General features: G+C 33.3%; 1 protein-coding gene across 6 annotated transcripts; it reads right to left on the bottom strand.

The window, feature by feature from the left end:
• Nucleotides 1-215: 215 nt before the first annotated feature.
• Nucleotides 216-20124, bottom strand: LOC128245659 (uncharacterized). Of its 6 annotated transcripts, none has more exons than XM_052963867.1 (19): nt 20021-20124; nt 18989-19099; nt 18181-18313; nt 17808-17863; nt 16840-16959; nt 16478-16653; nt 15414-15599; nt 11879-11960; nt 11516-11593; nt 11094-11227; nt 10528-10597; nt 9422-9515; nt 8315-8401; nt 7847-7924; nt 7037-7202; nt 6362-6495; nt 5997-6105; nt 5473-5646; nt 216-1968 (listed from the first exon to the last, which is right to left on the bottom strand). In XM_052963867.1, exons 1-19 carry the CDS (start codon nt 20026-20028, stop codon nt 1643-1645), a joined length of 2322 nt encoding a protein of 773 aa, XP_052819827.1. In that variant the 5' UTR covers nt 20029-20124; the 3' UTR covers nt 216-1642. The 6 variants fall into 6 exon arrangements, with proteins under 6 accessions (XP_052819827.1, XP_052819831.1, XP_052819830.1 ...); XM_052963871.1 differs by having other exon boundaries at nt 5626-5646; XM_052963870.1 differs by having other exon boundaries at nt 5473-5511.
• Between the last annotated feature and the right edge of the window lie 550 nt (nt 20125-20674).

Here is a 20674-nt window from a genome sequence, read left to right as displayed (position 1 = left end):
GTTCTCAGTGTGTATGTGTTCATTGGCAAGTAACTCTTGTCAAGCCATGGTATTGGTTTTTAGTGTGTGGTCAGTGAAATGCTTTAGTGTCAATTCTTGCTAAATGAGACGCAGGTCATATGACAACATTTCGCAGGTTTGACATTTCTTTTAGATTCAAGTTAATATGGCATCAAAGGTATTATAGAAGAAAATCATTGAAGCCTAATGTTTAAATAGTTTTATTACAAATAAACATTCAATAGTTGAAATAAACATATAATAAAGCTAAACGCCTATGAAATACAAAACATTTCAATAATTTGTAATTAAAGGACACTTTATTCCGATAAATATATCATTAGAAAGTAATGAGTGTTGATCAGATGTAAAAATCACTTCATATTGTAAATGTTAAAGCAGCCTTTGATATTGTATCAAATTGACACGAGCAACTCAAGCGGAAGCCTGTTTTCGCAAGTGGCATAACCAATCAATTATCCAAGCCAGAGTTATGGGCCATGAAACACATGCCTGTATTGCCTCTGCCAACATGTATACCAAGTTTCAATTTGAAAATCTTTCAGTATCTAAGTCATGTTTAAGGTAAAGTTTAAAGTTTAAAATGCCATCAAAGTCATTCATGACAGCGATATCAACAACAAGTTTAAGACCTTCTTTTCTTTGAAAATCTGAGACTTAGGCTAAAATTGGTGTTCATTCAAGATATATTTTTTAGGACAAAAATTGTAATTGTTAAGACAAAGTTGCACAAACAGAACATGAAACTGGCCAACATCAGCGGATTCATCCGAGTTGTAAAAAAATAAATTAAGTATAAGCTATTGTTTATTTGGAGGTCAATATGAAAATTTATTGTTCATGTCTGGTGCAGACAGATATGAAAATTAAAAGTCAAGTATTATGACTGTCATTTTATTGGTCCTAAATAATATCAACCATTATATCACACACTCAAACATGAATATCAACTCATTGGATATCTCTATGAGCATCTAATTAAAACTGAGGACAAATCCCTTCGTTCTGTTTTTAATAAGACTGTGTCTGCACCATTTTAAATAGTAAACATCTGCTTGTATTTGGAAATGTCATTTTGGCAGCTTACTTAAATGATCATTATGTTTAATCTCATCAAAATTCATGCAATTTTTATCAAAGATATGGTATTTAAAATATATATGAGCACAATCTTATGTATTGAGAGTATCACAGACTTAGTTCAATAAAACAAACTTAATGAAACTAAAAAATATGTTATCAAATCAGACTACCGTATATATAAAATATAATTGAGGAAAATGTATCAAAATGAACTATAAGTATACAGGCACTTATTTTAATACAGAAATCACTAAAAATGTTTTTAGATTCTTTAAGACAATGAACAATTTTGAGGATGCATCAATACATTTAAGTTGAATATTTATTCAGATCTGTTTCTAGAATGTAATATTCTCAATTGAAATGAACCGAAATGGATCCAAGGCACTATATAAACATGAGTGCTTTAAAGTCCTCTGACTTAAATAAGTGATGACAAGTTGTCATTTAGTTTGAACAGCACACTCCTTTTCTATCAAAATATACTGATAAGAAAATTTAACATTGCTTATTGACATAAAATAGTACACGAACATCATCACTTTCTTCCAAGTATGGCTGCAATTCTCCGTCTATTCTCTGCTAGCGATCCACCAGTCCGTTTTGTAGATCCGCCTACAGCTCGCGATCCACCATTTCCTTGGTCACCCATAAACACCATTGTATTATTATTCGTTAAAGTATATTCCTTTTTCATGCCACCATTATATATATGAGGCTTTGAGGTAAGGGGTCTATTAGATATGACTGGTTGTGGCTCGGACATGGTACGTCGAGCGGACGTGTTTTGACTAGGTGTCTGTTGCTCTTCAGAAGGGAGGGACAAATTAGTGCTCTGGCGAGGTGTTACACTTTGATATCCGCCTGAAACACGCAATAAGGTAAGATCAGACTCGAGATAAATCTTAAATAGGTGCAAAAAATTAAGCTCTCTTCAGCCTCTTTTACTAGATGAACTGTGATGCAAGCATTCTTAATGCTTTGTTTATATTTTTAAAATATGTTACAATCGCTGGATGGAATAGATTTTATACATAGTCATTTAAGTCAGAAAAATAATGGGTCTAAAAATAGTAATTTTTTTTACATAATTTTGTTTATTAAAATTCATATGAAAATCTTTATTTAATTGTTATAATAATGTGATTAAAATTTTAGGCTTCTATATATAATTACTTAACACCATTAAAATCATGTTTTTTTTTTGGGGGGGGGGAATTGTTACGAGGAAGCCAGAAAACAAGACAAAGTGCAGTAACCCTTTAAGTTAAAGTGTTTACATAAAGACAGAAGAGGCAGTATTCATGAGAAGTGTTAATTTTGATTTTTTTTGTAAATTAACATGAAGGCAACTTATTCATTGGTTATCAACATTCAATCAATTCCAAATTGAATTCTTAATATTTTAAATGTAGGACAAGTGTATATATATACTTTATCAGACCTGTTTATCACATCAAAGTGGAAAGTTTGCTTAACCAATAATGAATGAGATAAAGAAAGACGTCAATGCCAGTCTGATTATGGTATTTAGATATCTGGGATTAATGTATTCACATTAAATCAATGCAAAAATTAGAAAAAAACAACTTAAGAAATCATCAGCCAATACCTACATAAAAAACAGCAACAGTTAATTCAAAACTGTGACCAAAAATCTTGTAAACCTGTGATAAAGGTTTAACATCAACTATAATTTAATCTTTTTGAAAAAAAAAACACACAACAAGAGCACTGTTGGAGAAAACCCCTATGCTAATTTGTTCTGTTTTTTTTTTTACAAAAAACCTCGACAAATACAAATGCCAGATCTATGGAGCATGTTATACATGTGATTGTCTCCTGATGGGATCCTTTATAGAGATAAAGCCAAATATATGTTTTTGCATTTCAAAGTTCTTCAGTAAAAAAATGTGACGTTAACTTCTTTTTAATTATTTATCATAACACTGTGCACACAAATTTAGAATTTGGTGATAAGTTGGTTAAATTGTGAACTAACAATTTCTGGCTATCAGGGGAAACAATCTACCTAGCGGTTTAGACACCTGCCTCTCATACTTGCTTTGTTACCTCCCTTTGTCTGCAAAGGCGCTATTTAATAAACACATTTTCTGATAAATAATAAACAGCACCTAACACATTTCATTTGCATAACCCCTACAGTAACACCAGGACAATGAAAAGACATTTGTTTTTTTTTCAGTTCAATTATAGATACTAGTATTTTAATCTCAGCATGAAATGTGTGACTTAGCATAAACACAGGGTAAAACTATCCAAAAGTGATTTTCATGCACAATCTGCCTCAGCTCTACAAAGTAGAATTCATTTCCATGTGAACAAACGATGAAACATCTTAAACTCATGCTGTAAACGGTTATAAAATCAGAACTAACCCACAACCAGAAACTATGTAGGAATGCAGGATGTAATTCAAGGGTTTATGGGAAGCTGAATTAAAGGAAGCTTATAAATAAGTATCTTCCATGGCCGAGAGTGTAAGATAGGCTCATTCCGACCCGAGCATGGAGTGTTTTGCTGAAACGAGGTTTACCGAGTTTCCGCAAAACACCCTGAGCGAGGATCGGGATGAACATATCTTACACGAGCGGCTATGGTAGATGCTTTTTCTCCCACCTCACTTAAACAAAAATAAGTCAAAATTTATTTTTTTGCTGGAACTCTTTTGTGCTTAGTAAAAATAATTGTGTATGGATATGCGATAATTCGTGGTCGTCATGGATATACACGCAGTGATTCCAATTATGTTAATAGTCAAATCGGTCTCAGTTAAATAGTTCTTTTGAGAGTGACGCATTATTTTTTGAAAGGTGCGTGAAAACTGTTTTATGGTGACATTTGAAGCGAGAAATAGTTAACTAACGTTCTAAATATTGCCACAAGACAAGGTTTCCATGACGACAGTCTTCAACAAGGGAGGTAATTACAATGTGGTGACCACCAAAAAAGGAGTTCCATACGGGCATTTTATCTTCGCCCATGGGCAAGATAAGAATTTCTAGCCTGGTTAAATTATTGGATCTACTTATCTGAGGTGGGAGAAAAATAAGTCTACAGGAAGCAAACACCGAAGCTTGTCTCTTGTTTTTAAGAATGTTGCTTATACTTTCTTTGAAAAACAGACAAGCTTAAAACGTAGTGAAAATCACCCTCTCAATTACATTATGTTAATTGTTTGTATATATATATATATATATATATATATATATATATATATATATGAAAATTATATATTTTTCACATGCTTTACCTTGTTTACGGTTAAATATAACCATCAAGTGTATTTTTATGTACTACACATATGTAATATAACAATATCACTCTGCACGTTTGTAAACAATTTAATTGGAAACAATTATTGATTAACTGGTAATATTCAAGCAAGTTATTTGAAAGGTTCTTTCTGGATATCATCACAGAATTCATTGTACTTATTTATAAACATGATTAAAATGATCAGATATATACTGTTTACATATATATTTATATATATCTTTTTTCAAAATTTGGATTCTACATTTCTGCAATGCATATAGCGTGGGAAATTTTCAGTTTATGGTATTCTGCTCATCATCAGTGTAACAGGTTTGTCTTTTTTGCAGTTTATTACAAGTAAAAGGCATGTGATAAAAAATAATCTGACACTAGTCATTACGTAATACACAGTTTTATTACAGTAAGCTCGCCAAAGGCCTGTTTACTAATAAATTTACTGAACTCATTGAATAAAATTGTGTTTTATATGACAACAGGTGACAGATGCTACATGTATATATAATGTGTATAATACTGCAAAATTATGTAACCTTCTAAATTCAAAAATAAAGATATGGCATGATTATGGCAATTAGTGCTAACAGCTACAGTTTGAAGCAGATAAGCCATTTCGATGCAGATTACAACAGATATCCCTTTTTTCAACCAAACCGATGACTGCATTAATATAAGGATATGTTACCATGTTTAAGTCTCTAGTTATGTTTCTATCACTCTAAAATAGGCAAATGGTCAGCAATTTTATTTTTTCCCCTTACTTGAACCCTTTATCATTATCTAGTGTTAATATGCAACAACATATTTACCCACCAAAGACTTGCAATATTACCAAAGAAGCGTTAAAATTGCCTATTTTAAGAACTTCATTTTTGCAAGTAAAATATATATAGTATTTGTTTTTGGAAATAGATCAGGCTGAAAATCTTCAATCCCAGAAACAAAAATAGATTTTTTTATTTTCAGAATAATAGTGTCGCAAATTTTAAAACCTTGCAACGGCAAGAACCAAAACATTTCCAGTGGAAGGACCTCATGTTTAGACCAATCTACAGTAACTACAATATTTACCACGACCTATCTTCAGATATCTGCTTTGGTAATGTTTTACTACAAAAAGACAGCACTTCGTTATTTCTTTTGAAACAAAATAAATAACATGTAATATTGAAGGGTGATTTCCAGCTAAAAATAGAAAAGTATCAGAATGTGACCTTGAATTACCTTCACTCACTGGCCTTGACCCTAAATAAGTGTATGCAAAATATAAGATATAAATAAATACACAGACTGCATATGTAAAGCTTTAACACTGATCTCCATGAGAGACAATACTTCAAAAACTCAACCATGACAAAAAAACATCATAAAACATAGATTTAAATCACTCAAAACAGTAAAAAACAAAATCAAGTTTAATATATAGCATGAACAGTTCATACATTGTTGTTAGCAGCAAACAGTTGCATCACATATCATGATAACATAATGTGTTATATTTTGTACACTTCTATAGCATAACGTTATTAAAAAGATTTTTATTTTTATTTCTCAGCAGCACTCAACACTTTATTTCAAAATGAAACAAATATTACCTAGGGGTCGTTTCAAAAGTAGCAACTCCTCCTTGGCAGCACTCAATGCGTCTGTGAGTTCAAACCTTTCCTCACACTCTTTTTGAACAGTCTCTTGAAGATGTTTGATCTGGAAACATACATGATGTCAAAACAATTACCTTTAAATTTGGGGGTCATTTCAAAAGTAGCAGGAGCTTTCCGATGACAGCTCAAATGACTAATTGACCTTCCTTTGAAAAGCCAAACTATAAAATTGGAATATTAGAACTAAATTTCTGAAAACTAATCTTCATGGTTACATAACCACAGCGGATTAGGTTATAATTTTATTCTATGTCTCCTGCTCTTCATAACTTGTAGAGGACTTAGATGTACCATCATACCTGTTCCTGGAAGTCCTCCCCAGCCTTTGTCTGTTTATCAAGCGCCTGACTGGTGTCCTCAAGCTCTTGGTGGGTTTCCCTCAGCTGGGCCTTTAACTTCACCACTAAATCTTCATTTCCCACATCCAGTCGACCTGTCGATGGGTACAAACTGTGTCACATCATGGTATGTTAGGACAGTTAGGCCCATTGTCATTTTTTTATACAAAAAACCTGGTCTCTTATTCACTTATGTCTACAGTGACTTCAAGACTCAGAAAAGCAAGTTCATTAATGTCATTAATGATTTGTAGTCATAACAAAGTCATAGTCACAGCAAATTGTAGTTATTCTTAACAGCATATGTGTAAATAATTGTTAAACATTGTATCTGCAATATATGCTGGGTATTGCCAGATTTACCATGATTACTCTTCTAATAAAGATTGTACAATAAAATGGAGATTTGCAGTTTTCAGTATTGAGTCTCAAACCCAGACTTAAGTCATAAGTGAATAAGGATCCTAGTTTCTACCCAGGAAATAAACTCAGAAACATAAAGGCACTGAGCTTATTTCTACTAGTAGGTCTTACACATCAAAAGAAATAGAACAGATTATTTAATGTGTAGGAGCATTAAAGTGCCCAACACCTGTTCCAGCTATGATGACTTTTATAGGTTCACTATTTACTCACCCAGCCTGGACTCTAGGTCTCGTATTATGTTTTTAAGACTGGCAATCTCTCGTCTGAGTTCATCCTCCATTTCTTTTGACTTTCTCCTGTTTTCGGCCAATAAATCATTGAGGTCAGATATCTCTGCCTTGTACCTCTGTTCTATGGATAGTAGTTGTGCTCTCAGCTAAAAGATATCATAGAGTATTACAGCTTTGGAACAGGTTAATGCCTCTATCCACACTTCATTACACAATTATCAACAGCTCAATAAGTACAGATATTTTCGCTCTATGGATAGCTTTATAGATATATTGACATGATGTAAAGGGTTAACATTAAATTTCCTGCTTGGTAAAAATCTTATATGTAGTAAAGTATGGCTTCAGTTTATAATAACATATAGCTAGATAATAACAAAAGATGACAGCTTTAAGAATCAGGCTCAAGTAAGATGCCCAGGTAGAAATCAGTACTGTTGTCCATTATGTGAGGCCATGAGAAAGTACCTTTTGTGGGGTTTGAATCCACAAACTCCTTGGTGAGTGGCAGACAATTATACAATTAAACCACCTGAACTGTGAGAGTGTGGCTTTCAAAATTTGTTTCTTAGAGAGTAAAAAAAAACACTCAAATAATACTCTTTGGTTTCAGGCAAACTGATGGGATTTGTTAGATGTATATGTATTTCAAACATTGAAGTTTTCCAACAATGCCTGTGTCAAACAAAACTGCAAACAACAAGACTGCTTTGACAGACCTTAACCTTTTTTATAGAAAAAACCCATACCCAGATAACCTAAGTCTATACAGAGCAAAACCAGAGCCAACCTTTTCCTCAGTTTCTTGGCTGCCAGCCTGGTATTTCTTCATCAACTCACGATACTTGCCTTTCTCTATTTCCAACTCCTGTAAAATGGCAGAAAAATACTTAAAATATATAAATTTCAGTGAAGGGAGTTAACTCTTGTCAAATGTATGTTTAAGCTGTAATTTACATAACTGATGAATATACTAAGGCTAATGACCTTCTTCCTGTAACAATGTTAGAAACTGATGAAAGTTTAAGACTTTAGTGTGCAATTAGAATATCCGAAATGGACATAAGTTGTTGTATTCAATATTGTCCTGAATTGAAACATTGAAACCGTGAACTGTAGCTTAATGCATTGTGTAGTATAAATAATGCCACTTACACAGTGCATGACATCATTGGGGCATAACCGTATCACTGACTTAAAGTATAAGAGTGACTTAGGTAGCTGAATGAATTTTTCTCAATTTCACAATACCACTCACCATTACAAAGCTGTCTTTAAGTCTTGCTTCCAAGGCCTGCAACTCTTTTGCATGTCTCTGTTTTTCTTTGGCAATGGCTTCCTCCAGCTGAAATACACAACCACATAAGTCATGAAGGATTTAATGGATTTCTGCACTTCAAACTGAGACCTTCCATCCTAGTTGGGTACAAGGCATGGCATTCATGTATTGCTCAAAGGGTCAACCAGCAAATGAAAAAAGAGAGTCAAAGTTTAAGATTTGCATGAGGACACCACCACCTGCTCCAGGTGTTAACACCAAGGCTAGCAATATACCTTAACTGCTTTATCTATTGAGAAAACATAAAGCTTATTAATGATGTGGATCTGCAAGTTCAATCACCAAAACCAGTGTACTTCAATTAAAAAAAGTTCTTTGTTTCTACAAACTTCTCCCAAAAAAATAGGGTAAAAAGGTCGGCATGACTTTTGTTGCCAATTTTCTTTTTTTGAGAACTGGGACTCTGTACTGAACCAACCTAAATCAATGTACCCGTATATCATTTTTGTAGAAGGTTTAAGTTATAAAATGGGCAAATTTTGACAACAAATGCACATTTTTTATAAATAAAATCAGGAGGAAAATATTGGGTCGGTCGACCTAATGGGAAGAAACAAGTATATTTTTGCACCTAACATTGATCTAAGAGCCCATAGCAAAATACATTCCATAAAGAACAAAAACAATAACCAAACATAATGAATAATTTAAAAGAAAAACATTATAAATCACAAACATACAACATAAAGAGTATCTCATGTTACAGCAATCATACGTCTGGTTATTATTCAGTTGATAAAGCGGTTAATACAAGAAACATTACATCAAGAAGTATTGATATGTGATATAAGTTTTTTACATAAAAAGCCATTCAAGGCATCAAAGCCTTGAAAGAGACTTGTGTTTTGGCATGTCCATTACTTCAGTTGAATACTTTAAATGGTTTTCAAGTTACAGCCAACATTCATGTTTTTGTGGGACACCAACTCTATGACATGTCATAAACCTTTTTTTAAGGCAATGATTTACTGTTAGCCTAATTGCCTTTATCATTCTGTGAAAAAATCGAGGGCATCCGAGAGTTACCTTATCCTGCCAGTTATCTGCCTCAGCCAGCTTGTTTTTAAAACTCTCGCGCAGCTGTTCAATCCGGTTCTGATGGGATGTTATCATCGCCTCTCTAGAGGTACGACAACATTACACACATGCCAGTCAGGTGATCAGTATAATGTGAAAGCATAACAAACATTGACGGGTAAAAGTGAAAAAGTTGCCTTATGATAACTCACAGTTTTGAATCTTGTTGGATACGACTTAATAAATGAGTGTGCCTTGGAGCAAATACCAACAGTTGTCTGTTGATGTTTTTTTGTAGTCAAACAAATTGCTCAACTTAACAAATACCAATGCAAGTTTAAACCAAGTTTCATTTTAAATATCTCTAACATCTTTTAAACAACACCAAGGCTATCACTATAGCTTGACTTTTTCTCTTCAAAAACAGACAATCTAAATATGTGTGTTTTAGTTGATATTGTTCAATGTTTGTTTTCTAGACTGCATGAATACATTTTGTTGAATGTAAATTAACAACCAGCCATTAGAAAATGGCACCAAAAGTCACAATAATTTTACTTAGAACTTTTCACTTTCGCTCCATTAATTGGTAATTGGTTAAGTGTGTCTTATAAGTGCTAACATTCATTCCAAATAAATAAGGATGGGAATTATTGAAATAAGGTACAACAAACATGTAGTTTTAAACATTCTGAGATAAGATTGTACTACTTCATATAGCAGTTTCATCACTGAAAAAAATCAACCAATGAAATAGTAAAATTAACAGATATACAGAACTAAGACATGCACTCAAGAAAAACATAGCGAATCTCTATTACTTTAAGTAAAAAGAAATCCTTGAAAGAGAGAAATATGATTATTTAGAAATGCATGTCCTTACAAATAACCTAACACTTACATGCAGGAGGGTTGTTTCATCAATATTTATGGTCTCGATTCAATGACTACAACAAACGAATTGAATTCAAAACTTATAAAAAGTGCAGCTTTTCTGGTTAACATTTTATCAGCTTTTCTTGTATATCAGCAAATCAGCTAACATCATGTATCTTACATGCACTGTGCGCACTATAGGATATGTACGGTATATTTGTATTTATCAGATTTCTTACCTTTCCTGTTTTAAATTATCTATCTCTTCTTTGGCTTTGAAAAATGACTCCTTCAGTTCATTCGTTTCATCTAAAAATAAGAGTAAGTCAGTCAGTTGATGGATGGATGGACGGACATGGACGTACGGACGGATGGACAGACGGGCGGAAAGTAACCTGGTCAAAATGGTATTTGCACAGTCTTGTCACAATTTGCACAAAGTGCAGTAAAATTGACTACAAATTCATTCTTACTGTTGTTGTGCAATTAGGCATTTTACAGTTTCAAGTTTTATCATTCTCAAGGCCCATAATTAAGCGTACGAGTTAAACAATACAGAAGAGTATATAAAAGTGTTAAAAAAACTATTGCTATTGACACAAAAGAGTATATAAAAGTGGTAAAAAAACTATTGGCACAAAAAAAATCAGCAATATTACATTCGGAAGAAAATTATGGGAACCCTGCAACACAACAATAAGAAGTGTTATAAAATTGTATTGCCCATAACAACCAGGAAACACTCTGAACTTAAACAACAGCACACATTCATCGTTTCAAAGTAAATTTGTTTTTCTATACATACTGAGTGTTTTGGATGTTTTCCGACTGAGGTCGGCCTCAAGCTGTTGATGCTCTTCAAACTTGATCTGAAGTGCTTTCAAATCACGCTTAGCACTGGACAAGTCTGTTTCCTTCTGTCGAAGGTCAGATTTGAGTCTGAAGGAAAAAGAACAGTGAAATTTCATATGTAACTAGAAATATTTCAATTTATTTTTGGAAAAAGTATGTGTTGGAGAAAGCAGTCAGCATTATTTAATTGTAACATAAGTCACACAGCATTCTTTTCATAGCTTCATTCCTTCAGTAATAGCAATAATACAATAAAATTCAAATGTGCAGCTTTTGCAGATGTGCATTTTTATATTATCAGCACTCATGCTTACATGGAACATATGCCATTCACCTATGACCCTTTAAATCTTAAACTCAGACTATTTGCCTTACTTTTGAGTGTTCAACTCATTATCCATGTCTTTTCGCCTCTGTACTGAAGCCATCTGCTCCATCTCGCTTGTTTTTGTTCTGAAATGGTGTATCGTAACCTTTGTAATAAAATATTTAAATGAAACACTGTATTAAAAATTAAGACTTCTGGTCCAACATGCTCAAATTCTGGCAAATCATGACAAGGCCCGTTATAAATATTAAGATCTTGCACCAGCCAGAAAACATTTTACCAGGATGTATGGGCTTGCCCTAATTTGGACCACTGAAAAGACAACCAAACAAAAGATGAATTTCATATATTTACAAAATCAACATTCAAAAGTTGCGATAAGTGTGATTTTGACAGTTTTATGAACATACTTGTATTGGTCTTTAAACTGCTGTGTCTCCATCTGTAGGCTGCGACATTTCTCTATAGATTCTTCCAGCTCACGTCTCAAACCTGATATAGAGAAAAGTTCAAAGTTATTATTATACAAATGTCATCTTTTTGCCTGACTGTGAGTCTATGTCTTGGCAACCAATAATGCTTGCAAGGTGGACCATTTCATCACAGTTCTAGAAGTGCATGGTTCCATACAAGCCCAGTACAGTACTCTATCTGGTGACAATCTTTAGTTTTGTTTTTTTCTCTTTGTATCAATCTTGATGTAATGACACTCAGAACCCTTGAATAAGAGATCACCCAAAACACTTAGTAACTGTAGTGCTATCTCATCTTCTTCATAAACTAATTAAGCTATATGTTTCTGTCATATGAAAACAATGAAAATTATGTAGGACTTAAACACAACGAATAATAATAAACCCTTTTTGATATGATGGAGAATACAGCATAACATTAAGTTATTCCAAATATACGTCATAAATCTACAAGTTATGGATTTTACAATGGCCAACTTCTTTATCAAGATAAAGAAAGATATAAAAGAAATGCTGCCATGAGGATAAACAGAATCGTCTGATGACTTTTCCCCAAAATATCACACTGCTATGGAAACAAGAAACCAAAAGAAGTTAAAGAACTTTATAAAATTGTGGAAATGCTGTAAGCATGAACCAGAGCACCACAATTGGATAAAAAGCTGGCCTGCTTTTCAGTGTTTCAGTCAAAAAAGGGGCACTCCTCAACCAATATTTTGAAGCAAGCCAAAGCCAGAGCAAGGCTTGAAACATCTGTGTCTTCAAACAGATTTTGAGTTTGGGCCCAGGTTAAACATTTCACATAGTGATGATAATAACTATCATAAAACAGACAACCTTAAAAATTGTGGAGAATCTGTTCAAGTGAAACACGTGGAGAATCTGTTAAAGTAAAACACTGCAAACAAATATCATGTGGTAAGGGTGGGAAAAGGGACATTCGGAATCTTACTCTCTCTCATCCCCGTCAGTTCTGAACACTTTTCCGATAGGACTTTGTTTTCTGTAAAAACATTCTCAGAGTGATTATTTGAAGAATTATATTTAGATATTGTTAAAAACATTTTATGTAACATTAAAAAGGGCAAAGCAAGTAACCATTGTATAGATTATAGCATGTGTTCATATGATGAACTTAATTATGACCTTATGTCTGTTAAGTTGTAAAACGGCAATTCTTAACAATTCTCTGTGGCATTTATAGAAGACCAATCCTGCTGGCATTGGCTGGAAATCTAGGTTACAATCTTGATAATCATAACTTTGAAAGTATGTTTCATATAATATAACTTATCAAATAAAATCAGCAAATTGCACTCTTTCACCTGTTATCTTCTTATATTTTTGAGTCTATCAGATATTTCAAACCACATTAGAATGCAGCAGCCAATTGTATCAAACTAGTTAAGTCTTTGGTTTGGTTAAATTTGGTCAAAATGTTCACTGATTGGTCAATATTTATCCAATAATTACTGTTGACCAATGAAATTGCCATTTTGTGCAAACTAGCCAACCGATAACCTTAGGATAAAATATTCAGTTTTATCCATTGGACTGGAGGTGCTGTGAATGCTTTGTGCATGATCTACCTTCATTGACATTTAGTAGTTCACTATATTTTATCTGTAGATCATCAAACTTGGCATTTCTTTCAATCATCTCTGTAAATCAACAATTTTGTTTTACTAGTAAACTATTAAACTGCATTTTTAACTTGAAGAATGTATGGGCATTTTTATCAATGTTTGAACATTGTGTAAAATATATTTGAATATTTTCAAAAATTACCATTTACAATGTCGGAAACATAATTCTCTACAAAAACACTATCATAAAACTAAAAGTTAGCTTGATTGAAAAATGAACAGGTTTTTTTTTTTAGATTAAATATGAACAGTGTGTACAATACAAACATCGTATTTCACCTAATTCAAATTCTTTGAAATTCTCGCACTTTAACTTCAAAACTTCATAGTCAGCAACTAATTCTGCAAAGTTCAAAATTAATTGTAGTTGACATCCTCCTTTCATAAATAAGCTAGTCATAAATACAAGCATCCAGCAAAACTGTGCATGATTATTATACATGTATTTATATATGTGTGAATACATCATAATCCATAGTTTCATATTTAAAATATGCATGTAATACAATTAAAATATGCATGTAATACAATGATGGTTACATATAACAATTAATTATATATAACCAAATTCCAAAGTTTTCATAAAGTGCATAAGTTCTTAACAAATCTGACAGTCATAAAATGTGAATGCAGAGTTGTGCAGAGTTATGTGCACTTTGCCAACCTTTATTTGCCGTAGTTAAATATGAACATACTGACTGCAGCTCAGTTTTCTGACTATCTATTTCTGTAAAACAGTTATAATATGCAAAAGGTTTTGTATATTCTATATTACTTTGTTGTTGACATGTGGTCTTATATAAAATACAGTTCCTGAAAAGGCTTTAAATCTAAGCATTGCAGAATTTAAATAATAAATTCAGTTTCAATTTATTGGCAATATCAGCAAAATTTAATACATGCCTTTTTCCGAACACAAACATCATTATTAACAGTATATATTCAGTATGTTTTGTCACTTTGCTCCTTTATTTAATGCACATTTACCAGAGTAATTTGATTTTTGCTGTACAATTTAACAGATTGGATTAAATGAATTTTATTATAATAACTGCAGACAAACTGTCATACTGTGCATTGTTTTACCTTCAACCTTGGCAGTGAGATTTAAACACTTTGTCTGTAGATCTTTTAGTTTATTTTCTCCCTCTGCAATGTTCAATAAGAAACTGAATTGTTATAGATTTAATGCCCATAATAGCAAATTAGGTCTCTAGTTAGTGGACTTCATGTTAATAATGTCAAACTCGGAGAGAACATGTTGGATTTAATGCATAGCCTGTAATGATCACCGTAGTACTAGAATGCCAAACTCTATTACCAGGTTAATGTTGAAGCTAACAAGTACACTCCATTCTATGGCAAATTCTAAATATTCTTTACAGGTAAAGAACCGAATGTAATGTAAAAGCTGAAACTTGTTACACTTAATATTAAAAGTATGATGAAGCAGACAACAGCACTATAACACTACCATAACTTGTCTTCATTAAAGGAAATAACAAGCTCATGGTAGGACTAGACACAGTAGTTATTAAGTCCCATCAAATGGTTGTCTGGTAAGGGTAATGATAAAAGCACTTGCTTCTTAACAAAGGTGTCCTGGTTTCTATTCCCGGGCTGGGCCTATGAGAGTTAAGTTTGTGATCACATAGCCTAAAAAGTGTGTGTTTTTCTGAGCACACTGGATTTTCCAGCAACAGACCACACTCTTGTGCAACTCCATGCCAATCAACTTCATGCCATGACTAAGAATAATTTATATTTTTACCTTCACAATTGTCTTGAAGCATTAAAGTTTAAACTAATTCCCATCATGCACTCACCTGCTTGTGCCGTCTCCAGCTGCTGACACTTGATCTGCAGCTCCTTGTTCTCTGTATACAGCCTGTCTAGCTCTAGTATCTGTTTCTCCTGGCGAGCTAGCTGGATCTTCATGTCCTCCGTCTCCGATGTCGTTGAGCTGAACCGGGACTCAAGGCTTCTGACTAGATCTTGTAACTCAGACTTCTCTGTACAAACAACAACAGCAGTATTGTACATGGCTTTAGTGTTGGAAAGATTCATGACTTTAACGAATCAATCTGATCAAGAATATTATGCTCTACTGCGTCTATTTTCACTAGCGATTTCAATCTCAAAACAAAAGTCCTCATTTTATTGTACCATTTTTTTTAAAACAGCAATAATCGTTCAACGGGCCATATATATATTGCAAATACAAAGTTTATCAATTTAACAACTCAAAGACAAGTTCATTAAAGATAATTTAAATAAATAACTTTGTTAATTCATAATTTACCTTTAATATCGAACACACACAAACTGCATCATGTGTGACAAAAGAATGGAAGGTTTCTTTTATTTAATTAAGAGATTTTTTGGTAAACCGTTACTACTAGGGAAAATTCACTTGCTAAATAATTCACATGTGCAAGTATTCACTCAGTAAAAGCTAACATATCGTCACCTTAGTGCAATAACTCAATATCTGCTTCTATTTCTATATGCAGTTATTGAGTTATTGCACTAAGGTGACGATATAGAACTTCTGACTTGCATGCCTCATCATACCTTTAATCTGCATCTCATACATGTGACCATAGAAGGTCGAATCTATCTATCAAACTGCTGTTATGTACGCAAAATTCAGGGGTGTAGCTAGACAAATTTCGATGTGCAAGCATCAGACTTCAAAGTCAGGAGGCATCCCTATAGGCTATTCTGATTTTTTTTTATATGTAGTCTGGCTTGTGGGGCATTTTGACATTTATCCAAAGGAGAAATTAATATCTAATACAGTTGTTATTCTTTCGTTGCAGTGAAAAAAAAGCAGGCCTTGGCCTTTAAGCCTAGCAAAAACTACACCACTGAAAATACTTAATCTTACCTTTAATTTCCATCTGACAGGAGTTGCGTACATGTGACAAGATTATGGCAATTTCTTCCTTCATCTGTGCATCTCGTTTCTCCATAAACGAGTGAATTTCCTCTACCGCAGCCTTCTGCTGATGGACCGCTGACTTCAGGCGGGGGAGGGCTCGCTCTAGTTGGTTATTTCTGTCTCTGTCAAAAGTAAGACCAGAGTAATAGGCCGCACATAAATCTGACAAGACCTTAATACATGTGTATATTGTGACTGTTAACATGTGTACTAAAAAAACTTATAGCAATGAACTAACAATCCAGAACTTCAGAGCACTATCTCAAAGACTTTCAAATGTGTGATTCAAATAAAATTATGTTGCTTACTTTAAGGCCTTGTAAGACTTCTCATGTTTTGAAATCCTCTCTAGCGCATCGTCATTCTCGCTGCGTAGTCTCTGGCACAAAGACTCCTGGGATTTCAGGCTGTTGGTTAGAGTCGCGATCCTTGAATTAAAAAAAACCTTACATATAATTATATATAATAAATAATTTGATTTCAAATAATATGTGGTACAGTGGAAACTAACTAAACCGGATCTCCACAAAACCAGAATCCTCGGGATACCGGACTTTTTTCAGAGTCCCGGTTTTCCCCTTCTATTTTCAATGTAAAAAAATCCCTACAAAACCGGAACCTCGGAATTCTGGATACCGGACAAAAAATCGAGAAAATTTGTTAGTTGTCGACGTAATTTTACCTCACAAAACCGGACGTATATTTGTTCAAACATGTCAAAATGATTTTGTGTATTAGGAATTCGCGAATCGCGTGTCACTTTGTTTTGACAGCCGGTGCGTCGTTAAATATTGCACCTGTGATGCTATGTTAACACAATAATCGATAATGATGATTGCGCTGTGGATTGATTGCCGCGCGATAATCAAACTTGTGAAAAGAAAATTGATTGAAACATTAATTTGTATATTGCAACAGCTGGCAATCACAATGCTATGGCATTTAAAAGTAATGGAAGAATGTTAAGTCTTATAAATTTGAGTAATATTTGACTTAACAAAAGCGCCATGGAGCTAGCATCAATGCTTGTCTGCTTTTTCCCAGTCAAACAAGGGGCATAACTCAGCCAGAATTATGGGCCTTTCTATAATTGTGAGAACTGTCTCTGGCAAAATGTACAACACGTTTCATTCGAATATCTTGAACAGTTTTAGCCCAAATTTTGCAATCAGCCACCCATGACAACAAATCTATGACAATACCTTGACCTTTTTTTTTTCGATGAGCTGAAACAGTCGAAAGCTCCTTAATCTAAATTGAAATGAGAATAGCTTACGCTGACTCCTTGACTGTAATTGTCATCTCATATTCCCCTCTTTGCTCTTGTAGTGACTGAAATATAACAATTGAAAAGAAATATGTCCCGAATGTAGTTACATAAAATGCTGTCAAATATCACACAATTATTTTTATGTGTTTTTTTATATTTTTTATCATCTCTACAAAATCAATTATTTTTTGTCATTTCAAAATCAGACGCAAAGTAGGTTTGTCATAATTATGTCATTTTGGAATTATAATTTATCAAAAACAGTTGGAAAAGCTTCTACAGTATTTTTAACACAAGCAAAAAATATAAAACCAGTATGGTTTTATTTCTAAAGAGCAATTTTCAATTCAGTCTATTAGGGAAATGTAAATTTGTTTACATTGAGCTCCTGTTTCAGTTTGTTTTCCCTGTCATCACAGCCCTGGTGATGCTCCAACTCCTTCTCCATGGCTTTCATTTTCTTCTCAAGGGCTTTAATCTCATTGTGGATCAGGTAGCTAACTCCACAATATCTGCAAATCATCATTAAATGTATTAAGTTTTATTAATTTGACAAAAGGTGAATGTACTTTTTCATAAAAGGAGCATCAGAAGAGGATACCATTGATCTGTTTGTTTCTGTTTGGTTTGGAGTGGGTCAAGGGGCATAACTGGATAAATATTACACCACAGTTATGGACCTTGATTCAAAAAGTGTATTTCAGTGGTATGAGACCAGTAAGAACAAGAACAACAACGATGACATGACAGCTAGCTGACAACTCTTTCTTAACAAAAAGTAAACTTGAGGTCCAAAATGCATAAGTCAGTTTGTCGCCCCGTCCCTTTAAAACATCAATGAAATCATTCTAATAACCAGGTTTCACTTTGGAAAAACCTTGTTAACAACAGTCGGCAGTCTACAAATTATATTCAAGTCCAAAGCTTAAACACTTATATACCAAAAAAATGAACAAAGTATTGACGACACATCATTGATATCAATTCATACAAACATTTCACATCATGAAAACCATTAAATTAACAAGATTTTTCAAGAAATTTAACTCACAACCTAAATTTGGGGAACATTATTCATTTTTAACCAACAAACATATTGAATGCAATTGACAGTATGCATCTAACCATGAAACATCATAAAGTTAGTGGTTGCCTTCACACATTTTTTTCCACAGACATAGCATTACCTGCAGATTGTTTCATCTCTGTTCATTTTCTGTATTTCTTCTGGTAACGGATGTTCTGGAGTAATATGCTCCATTTTTTCTTCTGATTCTAGACCTGACATTTTTTGTTTTCTGAAATAAGAGAAACACACATGACTTCAATGAACTTGGTTAAAAAGTGATTATAAAACAAATGTTTAAAATGTTAACAGTAAATCTATAAGGAAAAGTCAAAATGTGTTCCCAGTGCAGAGCTTATATTATTAAAGTTATTATTATGATGGCTTCAGTAAATTGCTGTTACTTTTTTTACTGTTCCTCCGCCCTGAAATCTATTCTATATTTCAGATCCACTTCCGAGAAAATATTAATTAATTTTAATACATAACAATTTGCATTCATGAAGTAATGTAGTTGTATTTGCCTTGTTGACAATGTTTGATTATATCATGACTGAATATTGGCATTTTATTTTGATACAGTATAAACATTGATAAACATTACACCTGGAAAAAGCTGGGTTACTATTTTAAGATTTTCCTGCCTTTTTTCTGTAGAAAATTCCCAAAATGTCAGTAGTTATTTTAACTCACAATGATAATATCATATAATTATATGTTTCATGGTATTGATCATGCGCATGACGTCAGAACATATGGTTCAGAATCATGTCTAATGTTGACTGTTTTACGATGCAACAGAAACAGAGCTAGTATATCAATGATTCAATGATTATAATTAACAAGCCATGACAATTTTTAATTGGCGTTTACACACACACATTCAAATAAAACACTGAAAAGAAACTTATGTGACTTACAATGTACATAAAGATATCTTACTTATCTTAACAGACCCTGAGTTCCGCTGCCGGTCTTAAATAATACCTGTCGATTACCAACGCTAATATCGATGACTGAGTACAGTATTCTGATGAAGGGATTGAAGGTTGACACTACTAGCCAAAGTATTTTTTTTAAATGCACTCAAAAGTATGCAACCTGATATCGATAGAACCTGCCACTAATTGGCTAATCAAAAAAATAAAATTACTTTGTCATTAACGAAATAACTCCTCTGTCAATATCCCATAGAATACCTATATGAAAATATTGTTAAAAAATCCAGCCAAAACACGCATCTGTTCCACCATATTGAAACCAATGACAACATCCGGGCATTTTCCCAAAAAACATCTACCGTATTTGACTTTGGTTAACGGTAAGGAAACTTTACAACATAAATAAAAATGCTGAAACTCAATGCAGCGATTACTTCCCTTTGCATAATACACTGGACATGTTTGCTACCACATTTAAAAGCTACCACATACAGGTATAAACAACTACGTTTAATTATGCAGATGATAGACCCGATTGAAAATAAGCTCTTAGCATAATTATTTATCCATCCAGCATTTGACGTGAGGATGTTCATTTTCACCATACGTTATCATTGTATATGCTTGCATTCATACATGTTACAAGATCATCATTCATGTGTGAGTGGTCATTGGTCAGTAAGTATTCATATCATAGTATGAGAAAGCGATAAAGTGTGTTATTATATAAATAGTATATTATATACCGATGTTAATGAAATCACCCATCACCTTCTGTCTTTTCTCGTATGTGTTACCAGGTCACTAAAGACGTTCTCTTCGCTGAAACTATGTAATTATATATTATCTATTGTTACTATTCATTT

The sequence above is a fragment of the Mya arenaria genome, chromosome 9, assembly GCF_026914265.1.
Source record: "Mya arenaria isolate MELC-2E11 chromosome 9, ASM2691426v1".
Classification (NCBI taxonomy): Eukaryota; Metazoa; Mollusca; class Bivalvia; order Myida; family Myidae; genus Mya; species Mya arenaria.
This window is presented reverse-complemented; position numbering and strand designations above follow the sequence as displayed.

Bases quoted from the DNA above. Each gene is read 5' to 3' on its own strand.
- LOC128245659 (XM_052963867.1), bottom strand. The intron at 8,402-9,421 runs GTAACTCTCGGA...TGTGTATTTCAG, and splicing joins CAGATAACTGGCAGGATAAG to CTGGAGGAAGCCATTGCCAA. The intron at 6,106-6,361 runs GTATGATGGTAC...GTATGTTTCCAG, and splicing joins GGGAGGACTTCCAGGAACAG to ATCAAACATCTTCAAGAGAC.